General features: G+C 42.3%; 1 protein-coding gene across 2 annotated transcripts in view; it reads left to right on the plus strand.

The window, feature by feature from the left end:
* Positions 1-225: 225 nt before the first annotated feature.
* Cse1l (chromosome segregation 1 like) overlaps positions 226-25,114 on the plus strand; it is a 37,539-nt gene continuing 12,650 nt past the window's right edge. Inside the window, exons 1-14 of one of the 2 annotated variants that reach the window (XM_034494826.1) lie at positions 226-514; positions 8,127-8,221; positions 13,438-13,580; positions 15,650-15,751; positions 15,847-15,992; positions 16,235-16,325; positions 18,195-18,302; positions 20,330-20,422; positions 20,533-20,700; positions 20,805-20,934; positions 21,878-21,943; positions 22,421-22,623; positions 23,242-23,326; positions 24,600-24,661. In XM_034494826.1, the coding sequence (XP_034350717.1) occupies positions 378-514; positions 8,127-8,221; positions 13,438-13,580; positions 15,650-15,751; positions 15,847-15,992; positions 16,235-16,325; positions 18,195-18,302; positions 20,330-20,422; positions 20,533-20,700; positions 20,805-20,934; positions 21,878-21,943; positions 22,421-22,623; positions 23,242-23,326; positions 24,600-24,661 (1,629 nt within the window). In that variant the 5' untranslated portion in view covers positions 226-377. Of the gene's footprint in view, positions 580-8,126; positions 8,222-13,437; positions 13,581-15,649; positions 15,752-15,846; positions 15,993-16,234; positions 16,326-18,194; positions 18,303-20,329; positions 20,423-20,532; positions 20,701-20,804; positions 20,935-21,877; positions 21,944-22,420; positions 22,624-23,241; positions 23,327-24,599; positions 24,662-25,114 lie in introns of both variants that reach the window. The other variant, XM_076930265.1, reaches the window with a different exon arrangement.

Below are 25,114 nucleotides of genomic sequence, written 5' to 3' on the forward strand. Positions count from 1 at the left end.
AGTCAGGCTGGCTTTTAGGTTGGGTGCTGGGAATTCGAACTCACATCTTGCTTGCGCAGCTATTACTTACTTAACCAAGCGAGCTATCCCCTAGCTTGAAATCCTTACTCATTCGTTTATTCTGCTTGCCCTAGAACAGACGCTCTGCTCTCTCCCTTCTCTCTGACGTGAACGAGCACGTTCCATCCAACAGTTATAAGCCACTAGCAGAACCTGCCTGGGTCTGAGGAAAGGAACCCAAAACAGAAGCCTGGGTCAAAAGGCACGGTCTCTTGTGATGTCACCGCAGAACCGAGCAGCGGTTCCGATTGGCCCTCGAAGCCGGGGTGGAGCTAAAAGCATTCCTAGCTCCTCCCCACGTCTCGGCCTCCTCGCGCATGCGTTGTGGCCGCCACCTTCGCCGCCGCGCCATTTTGCCAGGGTTTGAATGTGAGGCGGAGCAGCGGCTGGAGTGGGTAGTGTCGGCTGCAGCTCTCACTTGGGATTCCCTCCTCGGTCTTGGCGTCCCCACGAGGTGAGGCATGGAGCGAGCAAGGTGGCTGCGGGGACGCGTTTGAGGAAGGGGACGATCGCTGGGAGGTGGGTCTGGGCCTCCGCCTAAGGACGCGCGCCCGGGCTTCCCCGCATGCCGCCTCAGGGCCGGGCCTGACCGCTCCGGGAAGCTAGGGCAGCTTGAGGCCTCACGCGAGCTTCTCGAGCTCCCGCCCCTTCCCTTCCAGAGTCGCTCTGATTGGTTGCACCGGCGCCCTTCGCTCCGTAGGCGTCCGCTGATTGGTCAAGCCCGCGCGTCCGTTCTCGGCGCGCCGGGGCCCGCAACGTGAGAGGTGTTCCGCACTGAGGCCTGACCTGGCCGAGCCGGTCTCGCCCCTGGTTCGGAGAGAGGCTGGAGATCGCCCACTCTTACTTCGCGGGGCTTCGGCCTCCACCATAGTGAACTTGGCCCTCGGGGTCTCACCTGGCTGTGACGTTCGTGCCCCTAGGACCTAACGAGCCTACAGTGAAATAGTGTTTCCCCTGCCTGGGGCTCACTGGCTTTCGAGTTGGATGATCTGTCTCCATGCACACTTAGGCTTTCCCTAGGAGTGTAATTCAGAGCTAGTCGTTGCCGCTCTACGAAATTTCTAGTTTTTTAATAATTAGGTGATGCCAGGAGTGGAACTCGTGTTCTCTCACATGTTGAACAATGTCTTCCACTGAAATGGCATTTTTACCCTCCAACTTAAGATTCTTCACTTGCATATTGGGTTAAGTGCCGTGAAGATTCCGCTGATTGTTGGCCGTCTTTCCCAGAGGTCTCGCTGGAACTGCTGACCGTCTGCCCTTCGTCTCTCGATGATCGGCTCCTTTTAAGTATTCACAGTCCCGTCCCGCAGGCTAAGTCCCCACCTTCCGTGATGTTAGAAGCAGCTGGCCTCAAATCTTGGCGAGGCTGCCTGCGAGTTCCCCTCTTAGGGAGGAGTTCTCAGTTCTCACTCTGCCATTCACACCAGCCAGTTTTATGTGCTCTGTAGCACTGACCTTACGTGTAATTACTGCTTGTTCCTCACGTTTCTTACCTGCTCTGATGGAAGTTCTTTAAGGATAACTTTGTATTGCTGGGTTCCATGTGTGTGTGCCACATGGTGAATGCTCCTGTTATTTTACGAAGACATGGAAGGCCTTATCCATCCATCCATCTATCTTGGATAAAGGGTCTTCTATTTATCTATCTTGGATACAGGGTCTTACATAGCCCAGGCTAAACGTAGATTCATCTTTCTACAAATGTAGGCTCTCACACTGAACACTTCTTCACCTTTCTGTTTGTACAAAGGAATTTTCTCCCTTCTGGCTGTTTGGATTTCTAGTTGATGTTGGGGAAGCCACTCTACACAGGGATGGGTGGTTGAAGAACAGTACTTTTAACCGTGGAATTGATTGGTTGCCTTATTTGTTTAATAACTTCTATTAACCCTGGGGATATAGTGAAGAACCAGAAGTGGACACGGTTTCTCTCTTTGGGGAGCTCACATTCTAATTGGAGGAGACCATGAATGTGTTGGATTATTTCAGATAGTGACAGAGGTGACAGGTGAAGACCATTTTTCCGAAGAGGTGGCCTTTGAGCAGAGAGTATCCAGGGGGAAGGGGAGCACGGGGACAAGAAGTAAAAACTCAAGGACAGAAACTAACTTGCAATTTAGGGTGTTTTAGGAAAATCCTAGTCAAGTTGTATGAAGAAGAGAGAACTTGCAGGGCTTTGTGGGCTGTGTAAGGAGTTTGGATTTGATACAAAGTAGTAGATTACTGTGATTAGGAAGCAGAGAAAGGCAGTAGGTACTCAAGTTACTGCCCAGCCTACTGTTCTCTTGAAGTATGCTTAGTAACTACCAAGGGTAGGGTTGGCAAGATGGATCAATGCTAAGTAACCCTTGCCTGGCTTGACAACCTGGGTTTGTTCCATGGTGGAAGGAAAGAACTGACTCCTGCACGTTTCTTCTAACTTTCACACATATACTGTGGCACACATGCATATGGTAAAATCTGGGGGACTGGAGAGATGGCTCAGTAGTCAAGCGCATGTGTTGTCTTGCAGAGGACCAAGGGTGGTTTCCAATACCCACAGGTGGGCCAGAATTGCCTATACCTCTAGCTCCAGGGGATCTGATGGCCTCTGGCTTCCACCTGCACTAATGTGTACATACAGGCAGAAACATACAGAGAGATACACAGATAGGCATACATTTGTAAAAACTTTTTTTGGGGGGGGGTTGATTTATTTTATGTGAGTACACTGTAGGTGTACTCCCATTATAGATGGTTGTGAGCCACCATGTGGTTGCTGGGAATTGAACTCAGAACCTTCAGAAGAACAGTTAGTGCTCTTAACCGCTGAGCCATCTCTCCAGCCCTTGTAAAAACTTTTAAGATGAGAGGATAGATATTAAGATCTTAAAATATATTGTCAGTTTTCACTTATTGGATTCCTTTCCCTCTCCCCAGATATAAGGAAGGCCTCAGAAGTGTTTCTTTTAGTGCAGTAGACAAAGACAAGTGTCTTGGGACATTTTATCATGGGCGTTTGTGAGATGTTTGGGAAACAGTATTTGTTCCCAAAACCTTCATTTTCAACTGAGGGCTGGAAGGAAGAAGCTAGACTTTTTCGGCTACTCAAGACTTTTTTTTTTTTTTTTTTTTTTTTGGTTTTTCAAGACAGGGTTTCTCTGTGTAGTCCTGGCTGTCCTGGAACTCACTCTGTAGACCAAGCTGGCCCCCTCGAACTCAGAAATCCGCCTGCCTCTGCCTCCCAAGTGCTGGGATTAAAGGCGTGCGCCACCACCGCCCAGCTACTCAAGACTTTTAAAAGGTGTTAATTTTCTATGTGTGTCAGTGTTCACCTATATGTACCTTTATATGTGCACCACTTTCTTCTGAGGAAGCCAGAAGAGGGCATCACCTTCCCTGGGACTGGATCTGCAGATGGTTGTGGGCAGCAGTGTGGGCTCTGGGAACTGAGCTGAGGCTGTGTTCTGACAGCAGTTTGTTCTCTGACTAAGTCATCTGGGAAGAGGGATTGTCTATCAGGTTGCTTGCAGTCAAGTCTCTGGGGTTATTATTACTAATTTTTTTGATTAATGATTTATATGGGAGGGCCTAGCCCACTATTGATGGTGCCACTCCTGGGCCAGGTGGTCCTGGGTGGTATAAAAAAGCAGGCTGAGTAAGCCAGTAAACAGCACTCCTCCCTGGCCTCTGCTTCACTTCTTGCCTCCAGGTTCCTGTCCTGACTCCCCTTCCTAATGAACTGCAGTGGGGATGAAGTAAACCCTTCCCTCCCCGGGTTGGTTTTTGATCATGCACTATCTACCGCAGCAGTGGAAAGCATATTAGAGCAAGCAGCAAGTGCTCTTAACTATGGAGCCATCTTTCCACCCCAAGATGAGGAGCCGGCTAGTAATGGTTCAGTAGTTGTGGGGCTTGGATTCAAATCTTCAGCACTCCTGTAAAAGTCGGGTAGGGCTGTATATGCCTGCAAGCCCAGCACTGAGTGGGAGACAAGTGATCCCAAGGTTGTGTCATCAAACTTGTGAGTCATAATTTATGTCCCAAGTGAGGTCCTCAAACTCAGACTTCCCTTGTGAGAAACCCTCTTAATATGAAAGCTAAGGGGAAAGGACGACAGTAAGGAGAATGCAGATAGCACAGTTCTTTTGAAGGTCATGGTTTCTGGCTATTTATTGGGACGTATCCTGCACAAACAAGCACAGCGTTCATCTTTTTCACTGAGTGTGGTTTTTTTTGTTTTGTTTTGTTTTTTGAGTGTGTATCAAGATGAAAACTTAGCACAGTATAGTAGTTGATGTCTATAATCCCAGCACTTCAACAGGAGGATTTATGAGTTCAAGGCTAGCTTGTGAAACCTTGTCTCAACAAAACACAACAGTGGTGTAATAAGATCCTTTTTATTCTTTAGAAGAGTCCTGTCTTACTCTCCTTGACTACTGCTGCTGCTGCTTTTCCTTGGCTTCCAGGCTGCCTGTTTTAACACCGGCCTTTCTGTGTGTTCTTAGTTCAGCCTTGTCATTTTGAAACATTTAGAGGCTGCCCTGGGGAGCAGAAAAGGTGTTTTGAATCAGGCAGATTTGAATCAGACCTGTTTATATCTCATATCAACTTAGGCATGTAAGTCACCCACTCTTGAGTTCCCTTCCTTACTGTTTGAAATAAATGGTAAAGCATATAAATCACCTAGCACTGTATGGTTGCTTCATACCAAACTACCCCTTCCCAGTGTCTAAACTATTTTCTTTATCTCTGTTATGCAAACCATTACTAGCTCAAAGTTCCAAAATCTTTTCTTTAATTAAATTTCACCCACTTTAAAACCTCCAGTGTGCTGTGCGTGGTGACATACACTTTTAGTCCCAGCACTCAAGAAGCACAGGCAGAGGGATCACTGTGAGTTGGAGGCCAGCCTGGTCTACATAGTAAGTTGCAGTACACCAGGGCTACACTGTGAGACCTTGTCTTTACAAAAAATCTTGAGTGGCTCCCTATTTATACATTTAAGTTGTGAAACAGCTGGGTTTTGAGGACCCGACAGACCGAGTGTCAGTCTTCTGGTCCATGTTTGCCTCTCCCTGTCTCTGGTACTTCACTCACAGTGTCTCCCACTGGGAGGTGAGTCTTCATTTTTGATATCAGTCTTAAGAAATCTTGGGTAGTTCCAGTAGTCTTTATTGTGCCTTTCTAGCTGTTAGATGCTGTCTGTAGATTCCTTTGGCAATTTATTCCAGAAGATAAATGTTTTTCAGAATTTAGTTTTCTGAGGTGTGTATGAACATACTTTGTGTACCACATACCTAGTGGGGTCTGGGGTAGCACTTACAGGTTTCCCTCCATTTATATATTGGGTAGTGCGCCACAATGCACATGTAGAGAATGTGGAGCGGAGTCTGTCCTCTCCTTCCCTACACGCCAAGCACTTTACTCAGTCACCGTCTCACCAGCCCTGGGCACATTATTTCCTTAGTGAAACAAATTGGCAGCGCACTTAACTAGATTTTTAAAAATGATATTTGAAGCCTCAGTCTAGGCCAAGATTTTTTTTTAATCATGTTTATTGTTCATGTGGGTGGGGTAGGGAGGGTAGTTACTTGCCATGTACACATGTGGAAGTCCCAACAACTTTGTGAGTAGTCAGGTTCTTCCACCATGTGAGTGCTTAGCGTGGAACTCAGATCACCAGGCCTCTTGGCAGGCGCCTTTACCCTTCAGCCATCGTGCTGGCCTAGAAGGTCAGATTTTGTTGCCAGATGTTTGCCACATAACTGATAAGAAAACAAAGTCCTGTCCATTAATTGATTTGGGGGGATTTTGAGACTGGAGAAGTTACATGTTTATAAGAAGAAAAAAATTCTTTCATTTTATTGATTTGGGGAGTTTTGAGACTGCAAGAAGGGATTACAGGTTTGGTACTTGGCAATTTAAGTGAGTCTTCCTAGTTAATCTGGAATCCTGCTGAAGCAGGAGGCAAGTTCAAGGTCAACCATAACAATTTATTGAGACCTTGTAGAAAATATGGGGGCTGGGGATGTGCCTTAGTTGGTAGAGAGCTTGCCTAGCATGTATGAGCCCTGAGTTCCATCCCAGCACTGCATAAACCAGACATGGTGGCATATACCTGTAACTCCAGCTCTTGGGAAGGAGCAGACTGAGAAGTTCAAGGTCATCTTAGACTATTGTGAGTCTGAGGCCTGGGCTAAATGAGACCCTTCCTCAATAAATAAACAAGTAGATAATAAAAAACAATTTAAAACTTTGTGGTTGTGTATGAAACATATAAAATAATTGTAGGACATTAGGAAGATGAAAGAGATTCAGAGACAGTGAGAAGACATGTGCATAGATCCATAACACTCCTTACCCTTTTCCTTCTGTTTGTTTCTTAGATTAAGTTTTAGGTGTGTGAGTATTTTGCCTGTGTTCATCTGTTTACTGTATGTACAGGCCCAAGGAAGCAGAGAAGATGTCATTTCCACCGGCACTGGAGTTTTAGAGTTGTGAGCTGTCATGTGGGGCTTGGAAATTAAAACCAGGTCCTCCAGAAGAGCAGCCAGTGCTGAGCTGTCTCTTCAGCCCCCTTCTACTTGTAGATGTATGTAAAATTCCTAATGTAATTGGACTTATGTTGTCCTTGAAATTTTCCTACTTAGTTTTATTACATTTACAGAGTTGGTTTTTTTCCCTCTGCATCACACAGGAGCCTAAGGGTAATTTGGCATTTGAGTTTCTAGAAAAGGCTACATTGTCTCAGTCCCTTGGCTAGTATATGTGGCTGTGTCTACAAGCTGCCTAAGATATAATCAAACCTAAGCAGAAGTGTTTTGTGATTTACATTTGTTTATTTTGTGTGTATGATAGGTGGGGTAGAGCGTGTATCATATACCATGGTGTGTGTGTCTATCAGAGGACACTTTAGTGTGTACTTCTCCACTTTTTGTGGGTTTTTGGATGGAATTGAGGTTTGAGGGGTTTTGTTTGTTTGTTTACGATTTATTTTTATGAATATGAGTGCTCTATTTGCATGTATACCTGCAGGCCAGAGGAGGGCATCAGATTCCATTACAGATGGTTGTGAGCCATCATGTGGTTGCTGGGAATTGAACTCAGGACCTCTGGAAGAGCAGAGAGCCGTCTCTCCAGCCCTTGTTTTTGGTTTTTTTGGTTTTTTTTTTTTTTTTTTTTTTTTTTTTTTTTGTTGTTGTTGTTGTTGTTGTTGTTGTTGTTGTTGTTTTGTTTTGTTTTCGAGACAAGGTTTCTCTGTGTAGCCCTGGCTGTCCTGGAACTCACTCTGTAGACCAGGCTGGCCTCGAACTCAGAAATCCGCCTGCCTCTGCCTCCCAAGTGCTGGGATTAAAGGCGTGCACCACTACTGCCCGGCCCATATTAAGCCTTTTAAAAATAACATTTAATTAAAAAAAAAAAGATTTATTTTGTATATATGATGGGAGACCACAGGGATCCTTCACCTTGGTAAGTGTAGGTTCTCAGAGTTGGCAGGCTTGTGCCGCAAGTGCCTTTACTTGCTGAGCTTTCTCAGCAGCCTTAGACTTTTGTTTGGTTTTATGTTTTACTTTTGTGTGTGCTCAGTGACATAGGTAGGAAGCACGCGTGCCATGTCATGTAGAGGTCAGAAGGCAGTTCGCAGGAGTCCTTTTCTCCTATCATGTATATCCTGCACACACGTACACGCATACATAGTCAAAACATGCATATGCAAAAAATAATAAAAAAAAGATTTTAAAAGTTTGGGGTCACCAACCACTATACATATAGTTAAGAATTAGACTACGCTGTATGAAGCCCTGTCTAAAAGATACTGTCTCCCAACACCTCAAAAAGTATTTCTAGCTGGGTATGCTGGTGAATGCTTGTGATCTCAGTGCCTTAGAGATAACAGAGGCAAGAATATGGCACAGGCTCCAGGCCATCCTGTCTAATGAGTTTTGGGCTAGCCAGGACTAGCTCTAAAGCAGGGCACTACTAAAGCCAAGTAGAAAACAACAGTAACAAAAAGATTCATTTATGTTATTCACTTTCTCCTCAAGCGATTGCTTCTTTAGACTTCGTTTTTTTAATTTTAGATTCAGAGTCATGGAGCTCAGCGATGCGAATTTGCAGACACTAACAGAGTATTTAAAGAAAACCCTGGACCCTGATCCTGCCATTAGACGTCCAGGTAAAGATGTTTTTGTTCCTTGACTGGTTGATTCTTAAGACACAGCAGAAACCTTTTTGCACAGTATGCCTGGTTGTAAATTCAAATGAAAAAGATATGTTTGGTTATTTTCTCAGCCTGGTTTATGTGACATGGTTGGCTGCTTATAGTAGCTATAATGCATGGAATAATATTCGTTATTGAGTAAAGTAGCTTTTATTCGACATCTTGTAGGGTAAAAAATACTGGTGTGTTTAGGAAGCTTTGTCTCAGGAACTTTCTGAACATTTCATTAAATCTGCCAACTTTTAGGAACACAAGTCAAGTCATCAAGATAGGGATGATGCCCACAGTAAGTTAATTAACATTGTCTAAGTCCTAGAATTACTTGTATGAACTTAGAGTTTTAACCTCAAATACAAAAGTAAAATGAGGGGAGCCCCACCAGGTGGACTGGTGGCTTGTGAAGAGAAAGTCGTGGCTTGGAATACATTACCTCTAGGCTAACTGGCCAGTTCTGTATGGTCAGATTTGCAACCTTTCTTGAAAAATAAGGATATCAATATGAAGTATCCTCTGTTTGTTTGTCTGTTTTGTTTTGCTTTGTTTTGTTTTCGAGACAGGGTTTCTCTGTGTAGCCCTGGCTGTCCTGAAACTCACTCTGTAGACCAGGCTGGCCTCGAACTCAGAAATCCACCTGCCTCTGCCTCCCAAGTGCTGGGATTAAAGGCGTGCGCCACCACCACGGGCGAAGTATCTTCATTTTTAAATGATGGTAACCAACTTTTAAATCTTGGGAAATGTGGGAGTCATAAAGATTTTGAGCAATCTATGGTGGTTCTTGATATCAGAATCCATGTGACCCAGAATGCCTCTTACCTTCAGAACATAATAATGATATGCTCACGGAGAGGATTTGTCTTGAGAAGATCTGAGTCATAAGTAGAGGGAAATACTGTATCAAATAAATAGAAATGTGAGTGTGGGTCGTTTGTGTCTGTACATCTTGTCCCTACCCCCACCTGTTACTTCTTTGTTCACTCTGAAAGAAATCCAGTGCCAAGACTACTTCTGAGTTATAACCCTAGCCACACCCTATAGAAAAGTCTGTGGGTTTTATTTCTCTAATTATTAGACGGTGTTATTTGAAGCTATTTCATGCCAGTATGTAATGCACTTTGGGTTCATACCCTCCTCATACTGACTACTATCCTCTCTATCATCCCCTATCCTTTGTGTGTGCTCCAGTGTTCGTGTGTGCGCAAGCACACACAGCAGCCAGAGGTTAATATTGGGCATATTCCTCTTTATTTTTAATTTAATATATATGACTGCACTGTAACTGTCTTTAGACACACCTGAGAAGGGCATCAGATCCCATTATAGGTGGTTGTGAGCCACCATGTGGTTGCTGGGAACTCAGGGCCTCTAGAAGAGCAGTCACTGCTCTTAACCACTGAGCCATCTCTGCAGCCCTATATTCCTCTTTTTTAAAGAAGATTTGTTTTATGTGTGTGTGTTGCCTTTGTGTATGTATGTGCACCACGTATGTATATATGCACATGTGTACCTGGTATCCAAGGAGCTAGAGTTATAAAAGGTAGTAAGCTGCTGCATGGGGGTCATCTGGAACAGCAGCAAGGTGCTCGCTCTCTCTCTCTCTCTCTCTCTCTCTCTCTCTCTCTCTCTCTCTCTCCCCCCCCCCCCCAATCCCCCGTTGGCAACCGCACTGCCCCACGCTTTGGGGCTAAGTGCTCTGGTCCGAGGGTCAGTCAACAGGGTCTAGCAAGAGAGAGAGAGAGAGTGGGGCTGCAGGGGCAAGAGACTCAAAGAATGGAGACAACTCAGAGAGTCTGATCAAGTCTCATTTCTCATTTATTGTCTCCTACTATTGTCTCCCTCTTATTGTCGCCTCTTATTGCAAGGAAATCCTAGGTATTTATAAGCACAAGCAGGGGAACACAGAAGATTCTTTACCGTGTGTGCCTTGCAGCTGGGGTCACTAAACAGCAAAGCAAGCTATGTGGGATAAACAAGATGTTTGTCAGAGTGTGATCAGCTGTTGTAGGCTGTTGAAAAACACGTTTCTATCAGGGTATATGGTTCGAGATGGCTGCAAAGTTGATAGCCGCTTTCTGCTAAAGTCGGCTCCCAACTCTCCTCTATCCTCTCTCCTCTCTCCTCTCCCCTCTCTCCTCTCCCCTCTCTCCTCTCCCCCCTCTCCCCTCCCCTCCCCCCTCCCCCCTCTCCCCTCTCCCCTCTCCCCTCTCCCCTCTCCCCTCTCCCCTCTCCCCTCTCCCCTCTCCCCTCTCCTCCTCCTCCTCTTCTTCTTCCTCTCTCTCTCTCTCTCTCTCTCTCTCTCTCTCTCTCTCTCTCTCTCTCTCTCTCTTTCTTTCTCTCTCCTGCTCTTAGTGATAATTTTTGAGACAGGAGCTCACTGATTTGGTTAGACACACTTGGATACTTGAGGACTTGCTTACTTGAATAGCCCTGGAATAACTGACATGCTCCCTGTGCCCTGTTTTTATGTGGGTACTGGGATGGAACTCAGGTTCACATGCTTGGCCAACAAGCAGTTACCCAACTGAGCCACCTCCCTGGGCCCATCTGTTTTTCTGAGAGTCACACTAATGTCCCTGATATGTTCCTGGATAAGGAAAAATTAATTACTCTAATCTTCTTAGAATTTCCTAGAAAGCCTATGGTAACACTATTAAAACTTATTTTTTAATGTGTTCTTAAAATGTGAGGGTGCTAAAAAGCCTTATGACCCCAGGACAGAGTATAGAAATAAACTGCCATTTCTGGGAAGCACATTTCTCAAAGAGTGATACAAGACCTGCACAGTCTGTATCTGACTGTACCCTGCATTTGTTAGACTGGCTACGTCTTTATGACATAATGGAGACAAGTTGGTTACTGGATCGTGTATGGATGTAAAATTGGAACTGTCTCTGTGTGTCTATCTGTCTGTCTGTCTGTCTGTGTCTTTGTATATGTTTCTGCCTCTGTCGTTCCACTTATTTTCAAGACAGGACCTCTTACCGAATCTAGCTCATCCGTTGGATAGACTTGCTCCTCAGTGAGCACCACAGATCCTTAGTCTTTTAAACACTAGGATTCTAGGAGGAACTCTGGTCATCGCCCTGCGTATTGTTGTACTGAGTGAACCATCTCCCTAGCCTGGAATTGGAAGGCTTTTGAGGTTCTTTGCTAATGCAGAAACATGTCAACATGGGAAAGTTGGGGTTTTTTTTTTGTTTTGTTTTGTTTTTTCTTTTTTTCTTTTTTAGAGACAGGGTTTCTCTGTGTAGTCCTGGCTGTCCTGGAACTCACTCTGTAGACCAGGCTGGCCTCGAACTCAGAAATCCACCTGTCTCTGCCTCCCAAGTGCTGGGATTAAAGGTGTGCGCCACCACTGCCCGGCAACATGGGAAAGTTTTAATTAATTTATAAGAGTGTGTGTGAGTGAAGGGAAGAGAGAAGAAGGGAGGGAAGAGAGACAGATCAGGGATACGCAGAGGACAACTGTGTATAAATATAAAGTTGGTTCTTTTCTACCTGTACCTGGTTCCATGCACAGAGCTTGGGTTCTTAGTCTTGTACAGATGTGTGGCAGTAAGTACCTTTACGTGCTTAACCATCAGTAGGAGTGCTGTACAGGAAAGCAGCAAACACAGAACATTGACAAAAACTTTTGAGAAGAATGCTTCAGGGCAAGGTAGAGTGCTTGTCTAGCATGCTTGAACCTGGAGATTCCACTCCCCAGTACTGCATAATTGGTACATGGTAGACCATTTCTATAATCCCAGCTTTTGGGATGGGGACACAGGATGATCAGATGTTCAAGATTATTATTAGCTACATACTGAATTAGAGGCCACTGAGGCTCTGTGAGTGAATGAGGGTAGTTGAGATGGCTTGGTGGGTAAAGGTGCTTGCTGCCAAGCTGGATGACTTGAGTTTGATCTCTGGAACCAACGTGGTAGAGGAAGATATCATCACACATAAATAAACTAGGTAGACAGACAGACAGACAAGTGGTTTAAAAATAAGTGAATAGCCGGGCAGTGGTGGTGCACACCTTTAATGACAGCACTTGGATGGCAGAGGCAGGCGGATTTCTGAGTTCGAGGCCAGCCTGGTCTACAGAGTGAGTTCCAGGACAGCCAGGGCTACACAGAGAAACCCTGTCTCGAAAAACCAAAACCAAAAAAAAAAAAAGTGAATAAATAAAAACAGATTTTTAAAAATCACACAACAAAAAAACAACATTCAATTCTACAGTCTGAATTTTTTATAAAGGACGTGGTAGATACAAAACGGCAGGTTTCGGGAAGCCAATATGGCTACTACAGTCACATGCACACACATGCAAGTAAGCTACACAATACCTGGCAAATAACAATAAATTTTTTTCCTTCTAGTTTTTCCCCTCTGTTTTGGTTGTTTTTATTTATTTGTTTTTTTGAGTTGGGATCTCGTTATAGACCAGGTTGGCTTCTACTTTCTATGAAAACCAACTTGGCCTTAAACTTCAGAGCCCCTCCTCCCTCTGCCTCTCCAGCACTCAGATGAAAGGTGTGCACCATCAAGCCTGGAGCATGAATAAATCTCTTCTTTAAGGGACCAGAACAAAAACTTTTTGTCTTAGTTTTGTGGTCTCAGGTGAGCTAATAGTAGTGTTAGACTTTAGGAACAGTTTAGCTCCGGGGTAATAGCATGTTCACATAATGAACTCACCTGCACTATGGATAATCCTATGGAAGGAGGCAGATGTGTGACATAACAGTCCCATCTAGCTGTTCCCTGGGAAGCTGCAGCTTTGGGTGAATAGTCAACTGAGTAGATGTGGGATAACCAAATGAGGTCATTTCATGTAATGTTATGTATGAACCACTTAATGGATAAAACGAGTGTTACCCTGTGGGAAAGATGTTCTAATCTGCATTAATCTAATGTGCATTGGTTGTTTTCTAGTTATGTATCTGATCTGTTTGTTTTGTTTATAAGAGAGAATGTCATTGTGTAGCTCCAATTGGCAAAAAGTCCAGTGTGTAGCCTGGGTTGTCCTGGACCCTCCCATGTGCTCAGATGATCGTTATTTGTCGTCCAATCTTTCTTTCTTTTTTGGGGGGGGGGGTATTTTTATACTTTCAATATAGGCATAGTTCATTATAGGTATAGAGTGAAAACATTTTTAGTATAATAAGTCTAACATGAAAATTCTTTTACAGCTGAGAAATTTCTCGAATCTGTAGAAGGAAATCAGAATTACCCACTGTTGCTTTTAACATTATTGGAAAAGTCACAGGATAATGTCATTAAAGTATGTGCTTCAGTAACTTTCAAGAACTATATTAAAAGGAATTGGAGAATTGTAAGTATTTTGAGAATGCATAATCAAATACTGTGCATGTTTCTATGGTTTATATAAATGCCTTTAATAAATTTAGACATTGATTAATGATGAACAGGTTCTTCCAACATGCCTGTTATTTCATTTAAATTCCACATAAGATTCTCAAACTTCATAATTCAGTTTGTTAACTGAGTTGGGAGAGCTGGTAAATAAATAAAGTAGGTTAAGATGGGTGTGTGCTGTGTTTGTGTACTCCCAGTTAAAACAAGGATACCAAGGTCAAGGAGAGCCTGGTCAGCACAATGAAGTCCTAGTCCAAAAAGTAAGCTTTAAAGTAATTAAGATATCATTCATCAGTTTGTTTCACAACAGGGTCTCTGTAGCCCTGGCTGGTCTGAAGTTCTCTCTGTAGACCAGGCCGGCCTTGAACTCACAGGGATTCACCTGCCTCTGCCTCCTGAGTGTACTGTGATTAAAGGGGTGTGTGTGTGTGTGTGTGTGTGTGTGTGTGTGTGTGTGTGTGTGTGTTTTAAAGGTCAAATACTTTGTGCCATTGAAGCCTTTTAAGACAAAGGTCTCATGTAGCCCAGAGTGGCCTCAAAATATGCTGTCTCTGAGAATGGCCTTAAGCCCCTAGGCCATCAGCCTCTACTTCCTAAGTGGTAGATTATAGGAATGCACCACCATGTCTAATTTATTCAGTCCTTGAGATTGAATCTAGGACTCTGTATGTTATGCAAGCATTCCACTCATTATTCTTGCCTTTAGCTCTGTATGTTTGGGCTCATGCATGTATATGATTGCCACAGTACACATTTGCAGGTCAGTGGACAACATCTGATCTTGGTCCTTACTTTTCCTGTTGTTTGAGACATGTTCTGTTTGTCTTTCTTCTGTGTGTTCTGCTGGCCCTAACTTCTAGGGCTTCTGTTTCTGTTACATCTCACTGGAGTGCTAGGATTACAGGTGTTTCTGCTACAAGTCTGGCTTCTCTCTGGACTCTGGAGATTTACTTGAACTCAAGTCCTCACACTTGCCTGGCAAGCACTTACACCCACTGAGCCATCTTCATCCATCCATTTATTTATTAGAGACTATCTTAGTGAGGGTTTTACTGCTGTGAACAGACAGCATGACCAAGGCAACTCTTATAAGGACAACATTTAACTGGGGCTGGCTTACAGGTTCAGAGGTTCAGTCCATTATCATCAGGGTGGGAGCATGGCAGCTTCCAGGCAGGTATGGTGCAAGAGGAGCTGAAAGTTCTGCATCTTCATCTGAAGGCTGCTAGGAAAATAGTGACAGGTAAGAGAGTTTTAAGCCCAAGTTCACAGTGACACACCTACTCCAACAAGGCCACACCTCCTAATAGTGCCACTCCCTGGGCCAAGCATATACAAGTCATCACAGAGACAATATAGCCTTAAACTCACTTTGTAGCAGAAGCTGTCAATCTCCTGTGTACTGGGATTGCAGATGCCCATCTCTGTGCTTCTCTTTGAAAAAAATGTATGTGCCTAGGTGGTGGTGGCACACTTGTTTAATTCCAGCACTCAGGCAGGCTGATCTCTGAGTTCCAGGCCAGCATGGTCTACAGAGGGAGCTACAGGACAGCCAAGGCTACAAAGAGAAACCCTGTCTTGTAAAACTTTAAAAAGAAGAAGGAGAAGAAGAAGAAGAAGAAAGAGAAGAAGAAGAAGAAAAGAGAGAAAGAAAGAAAGAAAGAAGTCTGTGACTATTCTTGAAAGAGAAAACTGAAGAATACCTACTTTCTGGGACTAGAGAGATGGCTCATTGGTTAAGATTGCTCTGCTTTTCCAGAGGTCATGAGTTCAAATCCCACAACCACATGGTGGCTCATAACCATCTCTAATGAGATCCGATGCCCCCCTCTGGTGTGTCTGAAGACAGACAGCTTCAGTGTACTCATATAAATAAAATAAATCTTCCAAAAAAAAAAAAATAGCTACTTTCTTCTATTTTCCTTGGTAACCTGAGATAATAGAATTAGTTGTATTCTATCTGTAAGCCCGGATGGATATGAAAGTGGATCTTGTGTCACTTGCTTGTTGATATTTTGCTCTTAGGTTGAAGATGAACCAAACAAAATTTGCGAGGCTGATCGAGTAGCTATTAAAGCCAACATAGTGCATCTGATGCTGAGCAGCCCGGAGCAGATTCAGAAGCAGGTAGCGTCCCTTCCCATCCCTGCCCGGGCAAGGCCCGGGGCTTGGCTGCTCCTTTTTGAGGCTTTCTGCTCATTATTAACCCTTTCCTCCCCTAGTTGAGTGATGCTATTAGCATTATTGGCAGAGAAGATTTCCCTCAGAAATGGCCTGACTTGCTGACAGAAATGGTGAATCGCTTTCAGAGTGGAGATTTCCATGTCATTAATGGAGTCCTTCGTACAGCACACTCACTATTTAAAAGGTACTAATAGATACGTTTGTCCTTCTAGTACACGTTCTTTTACATTAGTGTACATTTCTGCTGTGTAACTTCTTACTCTTGGGTATTCACATCTATGAGTGACATGGGAAGCCATTCACTCACTGTGTTTGCTGGTGTCTCTGAGCTGGTGACATTGCTCCTCGTACTTCAGAAGCCTCTGGGGAAGGTGTCTAGTCATCTGTCCTTGAACAACAGAGCTGAACTTACCCTTCATTTCCTAGATACCGGCATGAATTTAAGTCAAATGAGCTATGGACTGAAATTAAACTTGTCTTGGATGCCTTTGCTTTGCCTTTGACTAATCTATTTAAGGTATGGTATGTCTTGAAAATCACCTAGTATTTCACATTGCTTAAATACATGTATAATTTTTGAGATTTTTTTAAACTTTAGTATGTATTTTTCATTCTGAATTCTAGAATAAATCAAGTAACATTTGCTCACATAGTAGGAGTATGCAAAATATGGAAAGTTTGTTCTGTTTGAGGCTTTTTGTTATTTTGGGGGTTGTTTTTTTGGTTTTGGTTCTTGGTTCTTTTTGTTGTTTTTTGTTTGCTTGTTTTTATTTTATTTATTTTTTTTATTTTATTTTGTTGAGACAGGGTTTCTTTGTGAAGCCTTGGCAGTCCTGAAATTCACTCTGTAGACCAGGCTAGCCTTTAACTCAGAGATCTGCCTGCCTCTGCCTCCTGAGTGCTGGGATTAAAGGTGTACCAGCCATCATTGCCCATCATGGATTGACTAACAAAAATTCTGTCATTTGCTACTTATATTTTGCACAGTCGTTTTGGGAGGCCAGAGATCAGAAGTATTTTGAGACAGGGTGTCTCTCTAGATTTATTTTATTTCATGTATATGAATATTTTGCCTGCATGCATGTATATGCACCATGTGTAAGCCTGTTGGATTCCCTGGAACTGTAGATTCTTATCCATGCAGTGCTCTTAACCACCCGGTCATCTCCTAGCCTTCCACTCTGGGTAGCTCTGGGTAGCCTAAGACTTGCTGTCTAGACCAAGCTGGCCTTAGAACTCATATATCCATCAGCCGTTGAGTCCAGGAATTAAAGCTAGGTGCTTCCACATTGTATCCCGCTTAGGGTTTCACTGTGTATCCCTGCTCGGCCTAGAACTCTGTATGGACATCAGATTGGCCTCAAACTCAGTGACTCCTTTCACTCTGAGTCCTGATATTAAAGGCGTGAGATACACTACACCTAGCTTTTGTTTGTTTATTTTAAGATAGTCTTGTAGAGTCCAGCCTGGCCTTGAACGTATTCTGTAACTGTTCGGTGATGGCCCTGGACTTGTAATGATCCTGTCTTCATCTCCCAAGTAGCTGGTTACATGAGTGCATTTCCCCATGTAGTGTGCTGCTAAAGATCACACCCTTCCCCTCATGCAGGTCACTGTGGCGCCAACCCCACCCTACTCCAAATTTTTTGTGTGATCTACTCTTCCTATGTAGCTCATGCTTCGTTAGAACTTGGGGGTCCACTTGCTTGTCCTCGGATCACATGACCACACCCAGCTGTAACTCACTACTAGAGTAATAGTCCTCGTGAGTAATAGAGTCTAGGTTTTCTTCAGATTTCTTGGCTCCCAGACTCGTTCCTGTGCTGCCTTGTACTGCTTCTGGAGACACTCAGACTCAAAAGTGGAAGCATGCAGAAAGAACATTGTGTAGATAAAACCATTGGGACAACCAGGATAATGACCTAACCAAATGGTAGAGGAATTGTTTTTCTTTTTGTTTCCTTTCCTTTTCATTTTTGTTTTGTCTTTTGAGGCAGTTTATTCATGTAGCCCTGGCTGTCCTGGAACTTGCTCTGTAGACCAGACTCCCTTTCTCTGCCTTACAAGTGCTAGGATTAAAGGCATGCGCAGTGGCAGTAGAGGGATTTCTTAATTGAGAGCATGTTCAAACTGTCTTATTTATTATTTATGTGTGTGCACATAGGTAATGGAAAGATGTCAGTGTTGAAATATGGATTCTTTACTAGGTATTACAGACAGATTAAAATATTTACCCTTATTTTTCAAAATCTCTTAAGTGAATATATGCTACAGTTTAGAGGCCTCCTTTGGAGTAGTCTCAGCACGGTACAAAGCTGTCTCACTGGGCTCAGCATGCTGGCTTTGCTGCTCTAAAACCATGTTCCTAAACTTCTTTCCCCCCAAGGCCACCATTGAACTGTGCAGCACTCATGCAAATGACGCCTCTGCCCTGAGGGTCCTGTTCTCTTCCTTGATCTTGATCTCAAAATTGTTCTATAGTTTAAACTTTCAGGTAAGTTTCTTTTTCTCCTCTTTAAATACACAGTCCACTTGAGAAGGCTGCTTTCCCCAGCATTGGTTCTGGAAGGAAATCAATTCTTTTTTGTGGTTTGTTTGGTAGGGATTTTTTTCTCTCTATTCTTTATACGCTCACATAATTGTATTTTAGTAGTTCTTGAAAATGGTGGAGCTCGGGAAAGGCTGTGTTCTAGTCACCCAGTAAAGCTGATGCTTTTCACTGCCGCCAGAGTCCCTCTCTCTCTCTCCCAGGTCCGCACAGAAAACTGCTTTGAATAAACTACTCAGATAATCCTGAGAAACTATGTACTTATGTATATGAACAAAAGGAAGACCTCAAAAATATTAAAATTTTTAAAATTGGATGTTGGAGAGGTGGCTTGACATTGAACTGGAGTTAGAGACAGTTGTGAGCTGCTTTATGGTACTATAAACTAAAAATTACTAAACCATTTCTTCATCACCTCTGAATTTTATTGACAGCATTACACAATTGGGTTTCTGAGGGCCAGTAGGCTAGCTCTGTATGTAGAAGTGCTCCTTTGAATTTGACCCAGGATACACATGGTAGGAGAAAGTCAGCTCCCAGATGACACGTGTGAACATGTGCACACAGAGACAAAAATTAATAGTTAATGTAATTTTAAAATATATTTGTGTGACTGTGTGCCATATGCGTGTTTATGGAGGCCTGTGAAGGCCAGAATTGGGTTAAGTTACAAGTAGTTGTGAGCCACCATGTGGGTGCTAGGGACCAGACTTAGTTACTCTGAAAGAGCAGCAAGTGCTGTTAACCATTGTACACTTGTGAGAGAAGGAAAAACTCTGACAGGAATAAGAACCAGTGGTATTTCAGAGAGAACACTGGTGCCCATTGTGTTATAGCAAGAAATGCCCATTATGATTGTTACCAAGATACCATCTTCAGTTCTTCCTTATGTTCTTTGGAAAAGATAGGTGTGTGTGTGTGTGTGTGTGTGTGTGTGTGTGTGTGTGTGTGTGTGTGTGTGTGATTTGTGCTGTGTGAGTATGTGGTATTTGTGTGTATGCACACAAGTGGTCAGAAAAGGACTTTGGATCCCCTAGAACTTGAGTTGCAGGTGTTTAGGACTCACTACATGGGTGCTGGGAGCCAGTGACACATGTAAGATCATATGTGCTCTTAACCTCTAAGTATCTCTTCAGCTTTTTCATTGTTTTCTTCTCTGTCTATATGTGTGTCCGCATGCCATTTGTCCTGTTCTTGATTCAAGATTGAGGACAAAGGAAAGTTGTATTCATTGATGCATGAATACACCAAAAGAGAAGAAAAAGGATATGGCCTTTGGATTTTATGTAGTCAGTGCCTATTTTTAGTCTCAGATCATGATAGTATTTGCAGTCGTGTGGTAAACATTCCCCAAAGGAAATTGCATTTTTATTAAGAAGGAGACAGATTTCTTCAAACAATATGTGGTGAACCAGAGAGCAAAGTCATTACTTAACTGAATACTGCTGGGGTTTTGTTACTGTTTTGTTTCTTTTTTTCTTTTCTTGTAACATGGATTGTTTTTATTATATACTTTATAAAAATAAGCTCAAGTTGTCACAACGAGGTGCTTCAGAAGATAGTACTGTATGTGCTATGGAAATCAGCAGCTGGATAGGAAGTTACAGTGTGGGATGGTGGCCATCTTACAGTAAGCGAAGGGTTTGGAAGGGCAGAGCAGAGAGATGTGTGTTCAGTGTGCTTTGTGAGTGTGAGCTTCATGCCATCCTCACTGAGCCCTTCAGGAATAAGTGAGAGGGACGGAGGCAGCAAGGAACAGTGCGCTGATTGTCGGAAGCGTGTGAATGCAGGCCAGACAGTAGACTTACCAGACCGATTATTCAGCTGCTACAGTTGCAGGTGAAGTAGAATTTTCAGACTAAAGTCTGGACTTGAGCTTACAGGCTTGGGCAAATGTTTGGCATAGTTGGGAAATTGGTTAAAGTAATCTATTTGTTTTAATCAAAAGTCTCAAGTCCATGCTTATTCTTCAGGATCTCCCTGAATTCTTTGAAGATAATATGGAAACTTGGATGAACAATTTTCATACCCTCTTGACACTGGATAATAAGCTTTTACAGACTGATGTAAGTAGTTGAAATATTGCCAGTCTTTTTCCTTCCTCAAGAATTATTTTGGGACAGTCTTGTCTTGTCGGTGTTTGCCTGTTTTAGTTCTGTCTTTTCTCTCATGTAAGGATGAAGAGGAAGCAGGCTTACTGGAGCTTTTAAAGTCTCAGATCTGTGATAATGCCGCTCTCTACGCACAGAAATATGATGAGGAGTTCCAACGGTACCTCCCTCGCTTTGTCACAGCCATCTGGAATTTGCTAGTGACAACAGGGCAAGAGGTTAAATATGATTTGGTAAGATGAGGGTAGGGCCATGATATTCTTTACTTGTTTATTTTATACAAGAAATAAATTAGTGTTCCTTTTAAATATATTCTTATTTTTTTGTTTTCTTTCAGTTGGTAAGTAATGCAATTCAATTTCTGGCTTCAGTTTGCGAAAGACCACATTATAAGAATCTGTTTGAGGACCAGAACACGCTGACAAGTATCTGTGAAAAAGTTATTGTGCCTAACATGGAATTTAGAGGTAATTATGGCAAAGTGGAAAGGGTTTTCAGGGGAGTAAAAGCTGTTCTTTACAGTGGACAAGCTGTGGATAGGTGGTCCTGAGACCGCAGCTAGGCTCTGCACTCCTCTTGCTTTACGGTGCTTAACATCAGCTTAATAAGATGGCTTCTTTTCATTGTAAGATTTAATTTTTTTAAACTAACAAAACTTGTGGCTTCTCATTTATTACCTGGTTTCTAAACAAAGGTAGAAAATGTAACATCTGAAATGATTGTTGCAACTATTGTGTACATGTGTTGTGGGGTTTTCTTTTATAAAAATATTGAGAAAGTCTCAAATTCATGAAATTGTTTAATTTTAGTATTGTAAGTATTTTAATATTTCACTAAGGTAAAGTGTTTTTAAATAATTGGCTTGAAGGTTGACTCTGTCTTGTTTAAAGTGGAGAGCCCATGTTTTGCCTCTTAATTAGGCAAGTGGGTGATTATGTTGTTCATCACCTGCCCGGGGCTTCTCAGATGTTAGCTGCAGCATCGAGGAACGGAAGGATAATGTAATGTGGCATGTATTTTATTTGTGAATTTTTAAGCCACAAATAAATTTGAAGGACATTATCTTTAATCTGATAATGTCTGCCCTACTTGTTTTTATCACCAAAATGATTTATCAAATAATAGTGAATATAGTTAGGTTTTGTTTTAATGTCTTTACTGGCAACATAGAAGATTTTCCTAGAATGATGCCTAAATGTTTGAATGCTGGAGGTGAAGGTGCATCTTAGGAGCCTTGTTCTTTATTACAGCTGTTGTTCGCCCATTGCTAACTTTCTGGTGTGGTTATGGTTGCAGTCACAGTGAAAGAAAGCTTTGCTTGTAAAACAAAGCAGTTCTGCTTGCTTTCGTGTAGAATTTGATAGCTTGTCTTCTTCAGAGCCTGTATTAAATTGCCAACTTTCTCTGTAGCTGCTGATGAAGAAGCCTTTGAAGATAATTCTGAGGAATACATAAGGAGGGATTTGGAAGGCTCCGGTATGTATTTGGGTTTTCAGTTAATAGTCACCTAGCAAGCCAATTATAAAGCTTTTCTTTCTGCTAAGTGTGAGAAGAGTGTAGTCTCAGCTTTATTAGAAATGTTTTCCTTCTTTAGCCCTACTCCCTACTGATGTTGCTCAGTCATCTCCCATCCCCTCTTCCTCTCTCACAAGCACATAGACACACAATTTGTCCAGCGAAGTCCAGCAGCATCCTCAGCTGTTGTGTATGGTATCCTGCCTCAACAACCTTCATTCTTAGAGCCTGGGGTTATAGCTCAGAGATCAGTCCTTACACTGATTAAACCTCTGACTTTTCACAACACTCTGTAGGATTTATGTATTGTGACCGCTTTAGCCTCATTCTCATTTTGTGTTTCTTAGAGAAAAAAATAGGTTCTTTTTGTTGTATTGCTGATAGTTTCTGGACTGGTTGTTTCTTTTTCCCAAGATACATTTTCTTTCGGTTTTATAGATATTGATACTAGACGAAGGGCTGCTTGTGATCTTGTACGAGGATTATGCAAATTTTTTGAAGGTCCTGTGACAGGAATCTTCTCTGGTTATGTTAATTCCATGCTCCAGGAATATGCAAAAAATCCATCTGTCAACTGGAAACACAAAGATGCAGCTATTTACCTTGTCACATCTTTGGCATCAAAAGCCCAAACACAGAAGGTACAGCTTTTGTTGATGATTTGGTTCTGAAACACATTGGCAGCCACAGGACTCTAAGAATGATGTATTTCTGCTAATGCAGCCTATTGATCTTAATACACTCTTTCACAGTGCTTCCTGTAGATCAACTGAGTGCTCGGTTGCCTCTTGATTCATGCAGAGACTTTGTATAGAACATTAACTTAGCTACTTTATTTAGGAGGTTTGTGTTTTGTTTCTGGGTTGGAGCTATCACTCAATAGGCTGGAGAAGACTTTTGAACTGAAGACTAGCCAGGGCTACGTAGTAAGACCCTGGTTCAAAAAAGAAAAAGGGAAAACTGGATGGAAAGATGAGATAGCCTAGTGTTTAAGAGCTCTTGCTGTTCTTCTAGATGACCTGGGTTCAAATCCCAGCACCTACATGATGGTTCACAGCCTTTTGTAACTTACATGGAACTAGACAACCTCTTCTGACTTCCTCAGCACCTGACATACGTGAAGGCAAACATTCATACTCATAAAACTAAAATAAAGGATTTATTTAATGAAGTGTTCATCTTCAGCTTTAATGTGGTTTTCTAAAGTTGCTTAAATTTCTGATACTATGTTATTTTTACTGTTATACATTTCCTTTCAGCATGGAATCACGCAAGCCAATGAACTTGTGAACCTAACTGAATTTTTTGTGAATCACATACTTCCTGATTTAAAATCAAATAATGGTGAGTTTTGTGAATTGTTTCTTACCTGTAACTCACAATGTTATACTGTCACTTTCTGAAGTAGTAATACAGGGCTCTGTATCTTGTGCATGTTATTGACAGTTGTGACATGTTCCCCCGGCTTCTGTCTGTCTCTAAAACTAACTTGATAAAGAATATGTTTTTGTGTGTTTCTTTTTGGCTTTTCCAAACAGGGTTTCCTGCCTGTCTTAGAACTTGCTCTATAGGCCAGGCAGGCCACAGACTCAAAGAGATTCACCTGCCTCTGCCTCCCAAGTGTTGGGATTAGAGATGTGCACCACCACTGCCTAGCCAAGAGTAGATTTTTTTTTTTTATTACAAGAAACTAGGAGTAAGGATACAGAGCCATGGTCAGCTTTGTAAGCCTGGGGTATGGTTAGGAATTAGACTCTTACTTTATTTTCCTTCCTATGTGAAAAACAGTAAAATAAAAGTTCCATGTTAGATATGGTGGTGAAAACCTTTAAATCCCAGCACACATTTAAATGCAAGACCCTCAAACTTGTTAAATAAATTTTAGCCAGTCATAATGACACATACTTTCAATCCCAACACCCAGTAGTCAGATATCTGTGAGTTCAGTCTGATTTAGACAACTACATAGTGAAACCTTGTCTTCAAAAAGAAAGCAAGTAATGTATTAGTAAAAATAAAAGTTCTTACCCAGATGTAGTAAGATGTGTCTATAATCGCAGTTTTTAAAAACTGAGGCAGAAATAAAAAAAACTTCTAAAAGCAACAGGACAAGTTCAAAACCAGATAGGGATAAGTCAGATTCTATTTCTAAAAACAAGTTAAAAAAAAAAAATCAAATTTAGTTTCAAAGGATATGGGATTGGTAAGAAACTATTCTATGTTTGTGAGTGTGCTAGTATAAATTGAGATCATTCTTTTAACAACTTGTGTAGGTTTGTATATAGCTAGACATCATGGAACACACCTTTAATTCCACATGAGGGTCAGCAGTATTCCAGTGAGCTTCTGTGAGCTGTCATTCACTGGCTTATAATTCATGTTAGCTGGCCAGTATTTTATCATCACTAATTTGTTTTCCCTTCACTAGAGGAATTGAAAGCAAATCGAAGCTGAGTGAATTGAGTCCAGACAGCTTAATTATTGGGACATTGACACTCATGCACACGAGCCAACTTTGGTCACTTGACTAGGAGGAGCTTGTTTAAGCTCTGATGTCTGATTGTGAGTAATCTTCAGATCTTAAGTAATTGTGTGTTTCTGTTTTTGTTTTAAACAGTTAATGAGTTTCCTGTGCTTAAAGCTGATGGTATCAAATATATTATGATTTTTAGGAATCAAGTAAGTAGTGCCCCCCCCCCTTGCATTTGTTTTATGTAGTGGCTTCTTTAGTCTACTGTGTAATCAATATTGGACATCTACATCTAGCAAAAAAAATTTCTTCAGTAACCTGTGATTCCAGGTGATGCTTAATTTCCCTTAATTATCTTGTCTTTTTCCCTTGTCCTGAGAACTGAACCCATGGACTCACACATGTGTTGATCCATGGAGTCCTGTCAGGATCTTGTGTTCTCACATAGTTGTATTAAAGACTGACCCGAACTCTGTCCACAGGTTGCTTTAGTTCACCTGTCTGGTGTGTTCTACTTCACCTGAGACGTAGTGTTAGACGAGCCACTTAATGTGCAGTGCTGCACATTCTGCTTCTGGCTCAGTGCATCCTTGTGGTAGTTTCCTCTAGTTTGAATTAATACGTGTATTTGGGATAAATGGGCGTGCCACAGTAGAAGTACA

The sequence above is a fragment of the Arvicanthis niloticus genome, chromosome 2 (genome assembly GCF_011762505.2).
Source record: "Arvicanthis niloticus isolate mArvNil1 chromosome 2, mArvNil1.pat.X, whole genome shotgun sequence".
NCBI classification, from domain to species: domain Eukaryota; kingdom Metazoa; phylum Chordata; class Mammalia; order Rodentia; family Muridae; genus Arvicanthis; species Arvicanthis niloticus.